Below are 14,000 nucleotides of genomic sequence, written 5' to 3'. Positions count from 1 at the left end.
CAACTCAGGAGACATCAAGACAGCACAGCTCTTTCTGGGGCCTTAAAGATTTGGCAAAAATCAGTCACAGTTTCCCACAAGAGCAGGCAACAGTTATTGGGCTCCTAGGACTGTGCCTAAGTGAAAGTTGATTACCAAGAGTCAAGTCCAGGAAAAATAATAAGTCAGTAAAGAGAGAACAAACTGAAACACACAAGTTGAAATCCAAGATGTAGAGTGGGTTATAAATTTGAAAGGACAGAAGAGACAGGTGAATGGAGAATAACAGGTAACATATAGAACTTACTATTTATCATGGGGTTTTCAAGATCTTTAAATATTTTAACTCATTACAATAATCCTAAGAGGTAGGTACTACTATCCATATTTTACAAAGGAAGAAACACTGGCACAAAGAATTTAAGTTGCCCAAAGTTAGCAACAATATAGTATATGGCAGGGCAGAATTTGGGCTGAAATATCTGCCTTCAGTGCTCATTTACATTCATGAATATTACACAATGTTGTGTCTCTAGAACAACCAGTAAGAATTGAAATAGAAGTGGCAGAAATGAAACTGATGAGCAGGTAAGGTAAGAGATGGTTTGAAAACAAATGTAGGCCCTGGCCAGTTGGCTCAGCAGTAGAGTGTCAGTCCAGTGTATAGAAGTCTCATGTTTGATTCCCGGTCAGCGCACACAGGAGAAGCGACCATCTGCTTCTCCACCTCTCCCCCTCTACCTTCTCTCTCTTCTCCTCCTGTAGTCATGGCTCAAATGAGCAAGTTGGCCCTGGGTGCTGAGGATGACTCCATGGCTTTGCCTCAGGTGCTAGAATAGCTTGGTTGCCAAGCAATGGACAAGTGGCTGCAGATGGGCAGAACATCAGCCCCAGACAGGGGTTGCTGAGTAAATCCTGGTTGGGGCGCATGAGGGAGTCTGCCTCTCCACCTCCTTGCCTATCCCTTGATTTTTTTTTTTAAAAGGAAAACAAATGTAAACCAAGTCCATCCTTTGTGTGTGTTACCCACCATTATTCTGATGGGTTCTAATCTGTTTGTAAAAGACAGAATTTCTGTAGGGCAATCATAATTCCAAACATCCCAATCCAGTATTCCAGGATTAGGGGCATTCATTATATGAGGTACATAGTTCCCCACCATAAAAAAAATGTAATAAATAATGTAGTTTATATAAAATAACAGGCTAAATAATAAATAGGTTAAAAACTGCTACTCTATCCAATAAGATATTGTAAACTATAAGGTCCCAGTCCTTTCTAGTGAAAGGGAAAGGCAAAGAGCAGGACTGTGGGTGCTGGTGCTACTCTTAAATTAGAAGAGTTAAAAGTGGTTGGCTATACAATGAAAATGTCGAGCAAAGGCAGGGATCTGTTCATAAACCTTACAGACAGATGCACCTGTCTCATTTAGTGCTAGCCACAGAGTAAAGGTTCACTGCAGCATCAGAGAGCCAGCCCGAAGAGTGAGTACCACTCAAAGTGCTTAAGCATCCATCCTGTGCTTTCCTCAGTTTGAGTGGGCCTCAATAATATCTTTGAAGTAGACTCTTTACAGTGACTATCTTTGATTCACAGCAAAGATTATCTTTTCCAAAATGTAAACAAACTTGGGGTTACTTAATGTTAAAATACATACCAGATGTGAAAATTCAAGTTTTACTGAGGTTTAGGTGGGTGAATTGGGTAGATGTGAGATACCCTGGGCCCACCTAGAAGCAACTTTAAGAAGGAGAAGAAATAACATATTCAGTCAATAAAATGCTAACTGAATGTTGGTATTTGTCATAAGGAGTAAGATACAAGGTAGGATTGCTTTTAACTATGCCTATATTGAGGTTCAGAAGTAATTTTAACCTGCTCCCTGGGCATCATCTAAAGTTACTGAGCAGCACATTTCATGGAATGTGATTTAGGAGTCTTATGTTTTAGCATAGTTCATCCAGTTCTTTGTCCCATATCATGTATCTCAAGGGTGATCCTGCATCTATGTTCAGAATGATGGTTCACCGAGAGGTAGCCCAAGGGAGAATTAGTAATACTGTATTAGAAAGAGTTTCATTCATAGAGTTAAAACTCTATTAATAAAAACTTGATTCTCAACTATTTGAAAAAGCCATCCATTTAGATGGAGTTTTATGTCCCTCAAATATCCAAATATCTGAAGTCTGGAGGTACACAAGTACCAATAACAATGTAATTTCCAACAACAGGCCTGGCCCCAACAGTCATTCAACAGATTTTATTTGAATATACAAGTACAATGATTATAAAGATTATCTATTTAAAGCTTAATGTAAGCTTGACCAGGTGGTGGCACAGTGAACAGAATGTCAGACTGGGATGTGGAGGACCCAGGTTTGAAACCCGAAGGTTGCCAGCTTGAGCATGGGCTCATCTGGTTTGAGCAAGGCTCACCAGCTTGAGCCCAAGGTCACTGGCTTGAGTTGTTCACTCAGTCTGCTGTAGCCTCCTGGTCGAGGCACATATGAGAAAGCAATCAATGAACAATTAAAGTGCCACAACGAAGAACTGATGCTTCTTATCTCTCTCCCTTTTGGTCTGTCTGTCCCTATCCGTCCCTCTCTCTATCTCTATCTGTCTCTGTCTCTCACACACACACACACACACACACAAGCTTAATGTAATAAAACATTAGAAAAAAATTTAATGAGTGTATAATTTATTCTTGTGTGGAAACCTGGTAAAATTAGAAAGCAATACATAATTATTTTTATATGATTGTATCAAAATTTCTACTGTTTTTCTACAGTTCTCTGGCACAGATGATTCCTACTTTTCATCACCTTGAATTTCACTTATCTCCTAAGCCAGAGGTATCAAAAAGTATCTGTATCATGCTTTTCATCCCATAAATTCACTCATTTGTCCTGATTCAACATCTTTGGTGGGCCCAATTCCCCTTACTAAGGCATACTTAAAAGAGTAGAATAATAGACGATAGGCAGTGGCTATAAGAAGTGATTTTCCTTGTTCTACTTTTAACTGAGCTATTAGGAATGTATTGTGGCAAAAAAGGAGAGACTGTATCTATACTTTTCATCAGTGTTGAAGTTTTTCTTGATAAAAGAAAACATGCAGGTTAAATTCCAGCACACTCATGAAAAGATAAGCGTCTTAAATCAGATTTCCCTACAATCAGGGATTTTATAACCACCTACATAACCCCATCTCTTCTGCCAGTAATGTTCATTGTAGGCTTCCCATGAATACATCCTCCATTTCCTTTTCTCCTTTCTATCCCGCTACTCTCCTCACCCGATGTCCAAATTTTCAGAGAATTCTGTGACTAGCACATCCAGCTTCATCTTGTTCTCTACAGGAAAGGATTAGCCCTAGGGTCCCAGGCATCAAAGATTTTAGCAAAGCAGAAACTACAGAGCATGATGTGGAGATAAAAGTTCCAGGAAATAAAATTTGAAAGAGGGACGAGTACAAAAGGTCTCTTTAATGACAAAATAGTAAAGAAGGAAAGAAAAAAAGGGGGGGGGGGGGAATAGATGGATGAAAGAAAACCACACTGAATACTTTGAACAGTTATATAAAGCACTTGCACAACATGTAATATTACATTTGAGCCAAATGCAAATAAGGTGGATCAATAACTGATATTAGATGAGTTGTGTTTTTTTAAAAAAATTTTAAATTATTTATTCATTTTAGAGAAGAGAGACAGAGAGAGAGAGAGAGAGAGAGAGAGAGAAGGGGGGAGGAGCAGGAAGCATTAACTCCCATATGTTCCTTGCCCGGGCAAGCCCAGGGTTTTGAACCGGCGACCTCAGCGTTCCAAGTCGACGCTTGATCCCCTGTGCCACCACAGGTCAGGCTAGATGAGTTTTTAAACAAAGGTACATCGCAAAGGGAAAGAAAAGTTCTGAATGCCTTGGCCAGGTAGTGCCATGTCCTGTGCTCCATACATGTCACTCACTAGTCTTTCATATCCTTGTGCTATTTCAGTAGGTCAATAAAAAATGCTGTCTAAAGCAGGCTTGATCTGGAATGGGGTTCCACATTTCCAGGGTTCCACAAACTTGAGCAGCCAGAATTTTAGTGCCACCCAAAGCTGCTTTCCAGTCCAGACTAGTGAGAAATAATACAGTTAAAAAGAGTAAGAGATACAAGCCTCTAACACTTCAGCACTTCAGTCAGGCATGTTAATCCCTGGTCTCTATGGTCCTGCTTTATTGGAGGCAGAAACTGACCAAGAAAGAGTGCTTTCTACCAGCTTGGACTCCATTACTTTCCCCTGATGCTTTGTGTCACATAAAAGATTATTAAGGTTATTAACTCTTCAGTGAAAAAGACATAAGAGATGGTTACAGCTGTGTCAAATTAATAAATATCAGATAATTTGGATTGTTACAGAAAAAAAAATCCCTAATTTTTCTACTTCATTTTATTGGGAATATTATTTTCTCTTTAACATATAGGGTAGGGAAAAAGTAGGTTTATAGTTATTCATATGAAAAATACAATAATTAATAAATAATTATGCAAGAATAAACTTTTTGCATACTCACAACTGTAAACCTAATTTTGTCCCAGCCTTAATTATGAAGACTAGTTCATTTTAAAGTTTTAAAAGAATTTATTGACTTTAGAGAGAGAGGAAGGGAGAGGAGAAGGAGAGGGAAAAGGAGTGAGGGAGGCGGAGGGAGGTAGAGAGAGAGGGAGGGAGAGAGAGAGTAATACTGATTTGTTGTTCCACTTATTTATAATAAATTCACTGAGAAAGGGAGGGAAAAATGCTGTGGCTTATACTTAACAACTGCTTCCGGAAACTACACATTTATATAAATATTTGGTCAATTAAACTTAGTCAGTGAACGGATATTACTGATTCCCTAGTGCACATGGCACATATTACTATCAGAATTGGCTATGATACTATGCTAAACTCATCAAATATCACTATAACGTTTCATATACCTTTCCATAGCTATGAGTAAATGCTTTGGCCACTTTCTTTTGCCTGTGATGAGGTACGATTTTGCACTGGTCAGCCTTACTAACTTTCACATGAGTTTCTACAAGTTTTCTGAGATTCACATAGATTTATGTAGCTAACATCATGTACTTTGTGTCAACCACTGTTCTAAGTATGTTATATATAATTCTCAAAACAAGACTATGAGGTAGCTACAAACAGCTTAGAAAGAACACAGGGAGTAAGGGAGTTCACTTAGGTATTACTCAGCAGTGATCAGTTTTTATCTAAAATGTCCACATGCAGTCAGAAAACTATCTGAACAGACAATGAAACAAACATAACTTTCCCATAATTAACACTTTTTTTGGTATGTAATATTTGCTTCCTATCTATAGAAGATGCATTCTGTACCTCTTCTGATTCATGCACCTCAAATTGATTCAAATTTTATCCGCTAGTAAAAGGTCAAAGGAAGAGTAAATATAAATTTAAGTCAACACCTTTCTTTTAAGACGACATATTATAGATAACTTGTTGACCTTGACAGCAATGGGTTCCATCAGGTTACAAAAACCTAAATGGCCCCTGGAATGCCTCCACCATTCCGTGTATAAACTTGTTGGGCTTTTTTTTTTTTTCTTTTTTCTTTTAAACCTTTCATTACCACTATTAAGAAAGTTTCTAGAAGGTTAAAAAAAATTAAAATGGGACGAAGGTCAAAAGTTGCCAAGTACTTTAAGAGTCCTTTCATTTGAAGAAAGGCTGGAGAGATCTTACTGGAAATGAACCCTCCTGAGAAGGTGCAAAAATACAGAGACCTGAAGAACCAATTAGATAAACAGTTACATGAGATTCTGTGAGAAGTGGTAAATTATGAACCAAAAGCACTACTGCATTTTCACTCTAGTTCATACGAAGGCCTGGGACACCCACGGGATTGCATCTTGCAGAAAACTATTTAGAAAATGCTAAAAGGAAGTCAAAACATGTGTTGCTGTTCAAGAAGACTCAATTTCCTTCCAGGTTAACTTTTGTCGGCCCTCATTGTTTCTCATTTGATTTATGATATTAGTATTCTAAGATATTCTCCAACTCAACCTGTGTTGTCACTAATCACCTAAATAATAGGAGAACCTTTAACTGTTTGATTCTTTACTCACAGAATAAAGTCCAAACTCTTTAGCACTGCACATTCTTCTTTGTTCTTTTTCTACTTTCCCAAATGTGCTATTTACAGGCAGGTGCTCTTTTCACAAGCTCCTCCTGTCCTTGACCAAACACCTCTCTGTGTGGTGGTAAAATCCTAAACCTACTCTGAGAAGCCCAATTTCCTCCAAATGCCATGCAGTTTCATGCTTCTGTGTCCTTGCATATCTTACCCTACCTGGCTGTAATTACTTTCCCTCCATCTCCCCACTTCTCTGACTGATTAAATTAATCCTTTAGGACTTAGCCTTACATTATCTGGGAAGCTTTCCCTATATCCTCACCCTATGGTGGGCCATTGCTCTTTAGACACTGATTGCACTAGACCAGTGGTAGTCAACCTGGTCCCTACTGCCCACTAGTAGGCATTTCAGCTTTCATGGTGGGCGGTAGCGGAGCAACCAAAGTATAAATAAAAAGACAGATTTAACTATAGTAAGTTGTTTTATAAAGATTTATTCTGCCAAACTTAGCAAAATTCCAACATAAAGTACTTGGTAAGTAATTATTATTATATGCTTTAACTTGCTGTAACTCTGCTTTATAAATTTTATAAAGTAAAGTTACTTCCCTACTTTATAAATCACCATTACTGTGGAACTGGTGGGCGGTTAGAAAATTTTACTACTAACAGATACAAAAGTGGACAGTAGGTATAAAAAGGTTGACTACCCTGCACTAGACTATGAACTGTTTTAGCACTTTCTAGCTGTGTGATGCTGGACAAGCTCATTAATTTCAATAAGCTTTCTTCTTCATATATAGAATGTGACCATTAATTTCAATAAGCTTTCTTCTTCATATATAGAATGTGACCATTAATTTGATATTGCTATTAAAAAATGAATGTGAAAAATCACTGTGAATAGTAAAATGCTATGTAAGCATTAGCAATTTTATCCTAAGTTAAAAGAGTACATAGTATTCTAAGTGAACATAGTTCAGTTGACCCAAGGTTAAGATTCATTTCTTGGTTTTTAGTCCCTTCTCCAAGGATGCCTGGAATTTTATCCAACTTTCTGGCTCCACTAAGTCCTTGTATTTTCAGAGGAAAAATATCTATAGTGATGTCTAGGTCATTTGATGAAAAGACTGTCTTTCTTTCCATCCTTCCTAATGCCTTCCCGATAGTGGCTGATGCATAAACACCCAGTAAAATAAGAGCTGAATGAATGAGTGCATACAGCATACCCTGTCCTTAGTAAGCCTATAATCAAAAGGAGTGAATGATGTGACAAATCCCATTACAAATCTGGCCTTGTGAAAATGGTTAGTGCCTTAAATGCCATCTTTAAGTGTAGTAAAAAATTAAAATTTCCTACTATGCTTATTTTACTTGGGGATTTGATACATGTTGTAATTGCTATTTTAGTGACTCATGCTTAACATATGCATGTTTTGATATTATCTAAATCACTTATGCAATTCAATAGCTACTTACTGAATATTTATTGCACTATGCCCTGTAAGAATATTATGATAAAGGTGATGGACTCTGTCTATAAGATGCGAAGCGTAGAGAAAGATAAGTCATCAATAAACATAATTAATACGAGGCAGAATGCTTATATATAGAGGACCTAAGGTTGGTAACAATCAAGACATGGGAGTTGGGGCACTGGGCTCTAAAAATGAAAACTGTATATTACAAATTTCTAAAAATGAAAACTGTATATTACAGCTGCCAGCTTCTTTTATTATAGAATATCTACTACAAATTTTGCTACATGCCATGGCGGACATTTCTGATAGCCTTCCTCCTCAATACTGTACACCTAACCATAATGTTGTCTCTGAATAAGGACTCATTATTAACAAATATCACACGTACGTGGCTAAGCAGTTTCAGAAGCCCTTTAGGTATATTATCTCGTTTAATCTCTACAACAACCCTTAGGTAGCTACCCGACTTTACGGATGAGAAAACCAAGGCACGGGTCTTAAAAGTTCTCCAAGGCAAGAGACAAAAACATGTAAACAAGTGCCTAAGAGACAAACGTAATAAGTAGAGTGGGCGGACGCACTTGCTAGAACTGCTTCACAATGCCACTTTCCACCTCTCCCTAACGCACCCAGAGGGAACAACCTTTCTCTTTCCCTCTCCCGCCAGGGATTCCTTTTCTGTTCTTGAGTCCATAACTGAACTGTTGATTCTTGAGCAGATTCTCTCAAGCAGTCCCACTCCAGAGGACAGACTGCTATCTAAATCATAGGCAGTGCAGGGTGAGACCGAATCAGATCCCCGGTGGACAAAGCTCAGGTAGAATCACGGAATTCAACCTTTTGGGCTGGGCATCCGTTCCTGGATCGCCTCCAGGGGGATGGCAGCAGCACCGGCTCAGCCAGGAGGCGCTACCCCGGCAGTATCCTCTCCTCCTGACCCCAGGCAGCTTGGGTTTTGCCATCTGCTCGTTTACCCTTCATCTGCCGGCGCCGCCTGCACAACCTTCAAACTGTTAAGACCAAACACCAGGCCTCACCCGCTTCCTTCTTCGCGGGGGTCAAGCCCCAAACCCACCCGCGTGCGCGTCGGCCCCGGCAGACGCCGCCCGTCCCGCTCCCTCCCCCGGCCGGCTACTCACGGTTCCAGTACACCGGGTAGCATTCTCCTTGGGTCACATCCACCTCGTAGAGGCCGCCCCGCACACACACCCGCTCGATGTTCACTAGCTGCTCCATCTCCGGCTCGTGCCTCGCGGTGCGCGGGCAGAAGCCGCAGACGCGGTCCTCCTCGTCGTCCTCGTCGAAGCTGGAGGCCCGACCCACGGGGGAGGCCGGGCCGCACACATGGTCACGCTCTGGGTCCTCGGTCTGGGGTTGGCCGCCCGTGACCTGCAGCAGGGTCCGGAAGGCGAGCTCGATGCGGAGCGAGTCGTAGCCGATGAAGGGCTTCCAAGTCTTTTTGTCCTCCTTGTAGAACCAGCGCACCTCCTCCGGGCCCAGCTCCGTCACCACTTCGTAGCGGTGCCGGGCGGCCGCGCCGCCGGGCCGGGTGCGCTTCCTCTCCCCGAGACCCCCTCCCGCCGCCCCGCCGCCCCTCGAGTTCGACGGCGCCAGCGACGGCTGCTGAGGCGGGGGCAGGCACAGGGAGCTGCCGCCGCCGCCGCTGCCGCTCTCGCCCTCGCTGTAGTAGCGCAGTGAGGAGCCCGAGTCGGCCGAGCTGAAGTCATAGTTCTCGTCACTGAGGCAGGGGTCCAGCGCCAGGTGGTGGTTGTGGTCCTCCGCTCCCGGCTCCAAGTGCAGCCCGGGCTCCCCGCGCAGCAGGGACAGCGACACCTCGCCGTCGCCCGGGTCCCCGCTGGGCAGGCTGTCGAAGCAGCAGACGCTACCGCGGAACGCCGGTTCCGCATTCGAGCCCAGCTCCCAGGCGGAGCCGCCGCTGCGCCGGCCGTTATGCTCGGGGCTCCGCGGGGACCCGAGGCCAGGGTAACTCATGCTGCGGAGACGCTGCCGACTGCCCGGCCCCGCGCCGAGCCGTGGCCCCGAGCGCTGCCGCCACACATTCAACGCCGCCGCCCTCTCCACCGGGACTTTTTAATCTTTCAAATCCCGACCTGGGCTGCGGCGGCAGCGGCGGTGGCTCCGCCTCCGCGAGGCCCGCGGCGGCCGCCGCCGCGTTCCGCCGTCCGCCCCATTGTCACGCAGCCCGACGTAGGAGGTTCTTGGCCTCCAGCTTCGCCCCGCCCACTGCTCTCCCCGCCCCGGAAGCCCGTCTCCGTCCGTGCCGCGGGCAGGCTGCGCCTCTTGCTACTCCGCTGGCTAGTTTGGGGTCAGCTCAGGGTACCGGTCCAGCCAGCTCAGGGCACGCGGCCGCTCATGGGATTCCTCGGTTCTCTTCCGCTTCCTCTCTCTGCTCCCTGCACAGCTGCCTCGGCCCCCGCCTTACCGAAGGTCACGCCTTACCCACGTGTGGAGGGGCTTTCCACCTTGCCATCTGGGTCAGCAGACCAAAGGTTCAAATAAGATACAGATCGAGAGGGCTCTGGTAGCTGGAGTCTCCTGACCTGGTTTTGTGACCTTCCACCCGCCTGCAGCTCCAGCTGGCCTTCTCAGTCACCTGGTGCTGGTCCTTCCAGAATTATCCGCCTACAGGAGGACACTCCGCCCCACGCCTCATGCCTACCAATTCCTATCCTCAGAGTCACTACTCCCACTCAGAAACCCAAGTCTAAATTTTCCTGCATATGCCACCTCATATTATTGCTTATATTTCCATAGTTACTAGTTGTTTTCTCAACCACATTGTAAGGTCCTTGATGGAGACACAGTCCCAACCTCTCCCACACAGCGGGCACGCACTGTTTATCCTGACAGGAAAAGCCAGTTGTGATAGAAAGATGGAAAACCAGAAAACAACTAGGTTCTAGGCTTACTTTTGCTGACTAACCACAAGCAAGTGATCTCTTTGGATTCTTAATCTGTAAAAATAAAAGCATTTTTGGATTAGATCTCTAAAGTCTCTTCTAGCAATGGCATTCTGTGACCTTGTTTTCTTCCTGTTGTTTATGTGTCTCTGATTCTGTAGCTCATTTTCTGAGTTCAGGTGGAAACCTGAGGCTCCTCTGTGTGGTTCTTTTATATTTACAAAAAAGTTTTATAACCCTAGCATCCTATACAGAGGGTCCTTGGGTTATGACACAGTCCCATTCCTATGACAGTATGTAACCTGAATTTTGGTGTGAGTCGAAACACACCCTAGTCACTTACCTATTCTAACACAGTTGTAAAATTATAAACTTGAACATAAAAATACAACTAAGCCACAGACAAAGGAAAAGGACATAAACATACTGTACTGTGTACACTGTACTATAGTAGCAGAAAAAAAAAAAGACAAAGAGATGAGTGTAAAAAATATTCCTTACCTTTATCATGTGTTTGGCTTGCACATTCGACGGGACCAACTCCCTCACTCGTACACTGCGTTACTGCGTATTCTTCTGCCGTGCGCAACCAAATTAGTTCACCCATGTAGCCTGTAAGTATGACACTAACTACATAAGCCAAAACACGTCACAATTTTTTAAAGTTTTTATGGAAGTAAGCGTCACAAACTCGAAATGTCATATGTGAGACTGTTGTAACCCAAGGACTCCCTGTATTGAGAATCCAGAGAAAATCTCCAACTTCAGTTCAAGATCATATAATATTCTTTAGGTATTTTTCCCCTCTCTCTGTGGTAGAAACAGATTTGTAGGACAGTTTTTACTGCTGGGATCTAATATGTCAGGTTAAGTACTTATTTAAAGCAGGATATCTCAAGCTTGTACAGTGTTTTTGTATGAGTTTGAAAAAATGTCATTGCTTCCTATAGGCAGAAATAAAACCGTATTCATGCACTTGACTTCTGCCTTTTGTGCCTTTGGCTGGATAATCTTGTGTAATAAACAACCTGCCCAACTGGACACTATAGCACTAACTCAAAGCATCTAAATTCATCCAAAGTCCTTCTGTTCATTTATACTGCTTTCTGAGTATTTGCTTATCAATTTCTTCTCCAGTCTTTCTGCTGGCAATGTGCAGAATATGAAATTAGGTATGAGCTTTTATCTATTTACTACTGATAAAAGCATTCATTCTAGTATTTTGAGGGTCACCAATGTTAGGCATCTTTGCTAGTTTCTGGTACAGAAGAGAATGGGGCCCTGGCCAGTGGGTTCAGTGGAAGAGCGTCGGCCTGGAGTGTTGATGTCCTAAGTTCAGTTTCCAGTCAGGGCATACAGAAGAAGTGACCATCTGCTGCCCCTCCTCTTTCTTCCCTTCCTGCAGCCAGGGCTCATTGGTTCAAGCGCTTCCCCCTGGGGCACTGAAGATGTCTCCATGGAGCCTCTAAAAAATACCTTGGTTGTGAGCATGGCCCCAGATGGGCAGAGCATGGCCCCAGACAGGGGTTGCTGGGTGCGGAGATCCCTCTCAGGGCAGTTACAAGAGTCTATCTCCCCTCCTTTCACTTGCAAAAGAAGGGAAAAAAAGAGAGAATGGGAGAGACTCGGTTCCTTCTTTTAGGACCTTAGAGCCTAGTAGGGGATACAGAAAAGTGAACAGATAGATTATAGCACATTGTGAAGAGTACTATAAAGAGGATAAAATAAGGGATATCATAATATTTAAATATCTCCATCCCTTTATGTTTCTTTTCTTTTTTTTTTAGTGACAGAAACAGAGAGAGAGAGAGAGAGAGAGAGAGAGACAGATAGGGACAGACAAGGAGAGAGGTGAGAAGCATCAATTCTTCGTTGTGGCACCTTAGTTCCTTTTCTTTTTCTTTTTTTTTTTTAATTTACTTCTAGATTTTTATTTATTCATTATAGAGAGGGGAGAGAGAGAGAGAGAAGGGGGGAGGAGCAGGAAGCATCAACTCCCATATGCGCCTTGACCAGGCAAGCCCAGGGTTTTGAACTGGCAACCTCAGTGTTTCCAGGTTGACGCTTTATCCTCTGCGCCACCACAGGTCAGGCTGTGGCACCTTAGTTCATTAATTGCTTTCTCATATGTGCCTTGACAGGGTGGCTACAGCAGAGCGAGTAACCCCTTGCTCGAGTCAGCGACTTTGGGCTCAAGTCAGTGAACTTGGGCTTCAAGCCAGCAACTATGAGGTCATGTCTAAGAACCCACAACCCTGCTCTCAAGCTGGTGAGCCTGTGTTCAAGCCAGTGACCTTGGACCTCCGGGTTCAAATCTGGCTCCTCTACGTCCCAGTCTAAAGTTCTACCCGCTGCGCCACCACCTGGTCAGGCCATCCCTTTATGTTTCTTGATGAAATATAACCTACCTGTGTTGCTATCCAGTCAGATTATTCTAGCCAAATTTTATTTAGCCAAATTGTATAGTACAATTCCCATTAATGAATATGATCCTGTATTAAAAATAGTTACTCCCTGCTCTGTATTGAATGAAAGTTTCTTTTATTTAAATATTCTTTTTAATTTATATTAAGATTATCCTTTTGTAGTCCATTGCATAAGGCCATACTCTTTTAAGTAGCATGTTCATTCTTTAAGATATTTATCTTCAAAGATGATTAAAAAAAAAAACCCAAAAACTCAAACAAACCACAGTTCAGTTGGCAGGAGAAGAAAACCCCAAATTCTCTCCTGACCTATTTTGGTTTAGATCTTGGTGAGGAGAGATGTCAATCAGTGTTTGTGGGAATTGAGATTGCTTCTGCCCCTTGGAGGTGAGCTGGGCCTAGAAGGACAGGCTCAAGTAGTCAACGCTATGCTGATAGTGAGTAAAAGATACTTGAAAATATAATATCTAATTTCACTTAACTTTATGTATTAATTTCCTTGTTATTCATTAGCCTTACTAAGACAAAGGTCACAAAGCTGCTCTTAACTTTCTTTTTTGCTTTAAAAAGTCATTTCTATCTAATTCTTTCTGCTATTATTCTCCTACTTTTGTTTTCTAAAGCGTCTTTCGGGTCATATAATCCTGACAAGAGGGGGAAGGGTGCCTCTATTACAGTCCCCAGCTGTTGGAACAGGTGTCAGGTGGCCTCTCACCATCATATCATGAGTGTATGCAATTGACACAGCAGTATCTGAATTTCCATGGTTATATGTAAAACATTCCATTGTATTTTAATAATTTCCCAAGACTAAGTCTCCTTCATATAAACCAAATAGGTATGATTGATTCAGACTTCTGGCACTTGTGGATTCATGCCACCTTTCCCTTTTATTCTTCCGTATAGGTCTTCACAGTTGTTCGTCTTAACCCATTTTTACCTGTATAAAAATGTTAGGGGTAGAATGATGCCGTGTAATTTATTCTGAACCAGTAACCCATACCTGCACTTGAGATGACTGTGCCTAAAGTGTATAATGGAATATTTAGAATGAAG

At 42.6% G+C, this 14,000-nt stretch overlaps 1 protein-coding gene across 6 annotated transcripts in view; it reads right to left on the bottom strand.

Annotated features, from left to right (window-relative positions):
* The window catches only part of DDHD1 (DDHD domain containing 1), a 75,477-nt gene extending 65,400 nt beyond the window's left edge, over window positions 1-10,077 (bottom strand). For 2 of the 6 annotated variants that reach the window (XM_066274235.1, XM_066274236.1), the window contains exon 1: window positions 8,737-10,077. In XM_066274235.1, the coding sequence (XP_066130332.1) occupies window positions 8,737-9,589 (853 nt within the window). In that variant the 5' untranslated portion in view covers window positions 9,590-10,077. The remainder of the gene's footprint in view (window positions 1-8,736) is intronic. The other 4 variants (XM_066274237.1, XM_066274239.1, XM_066274238.1 and 1 more) reach the window with 2 other exon arrangements.
* Between the last annotated feature and the right edge of the window lie 3,923 nt (window positions 10,078-14,000).

This window comes from Saccopteryx bilineata, chromosome 4, assembly GCF_036850765.1.
Source record: "Saccopteryx bilineata isolate mSacBil1 chromosome 4, mSacBil1_pri_phased_curated, whole genome shotgun sequence".
Taxonomy (NCBI): Eukaryota; Metazoa; Chordata; class Mammalia; order Chiroptera; family Emballonuridae; genus Saccopteryx; species Saccopteryx bilineata.
This window is presented reverse-complemented; position numbering and strand designations above follow the sequence as displayed.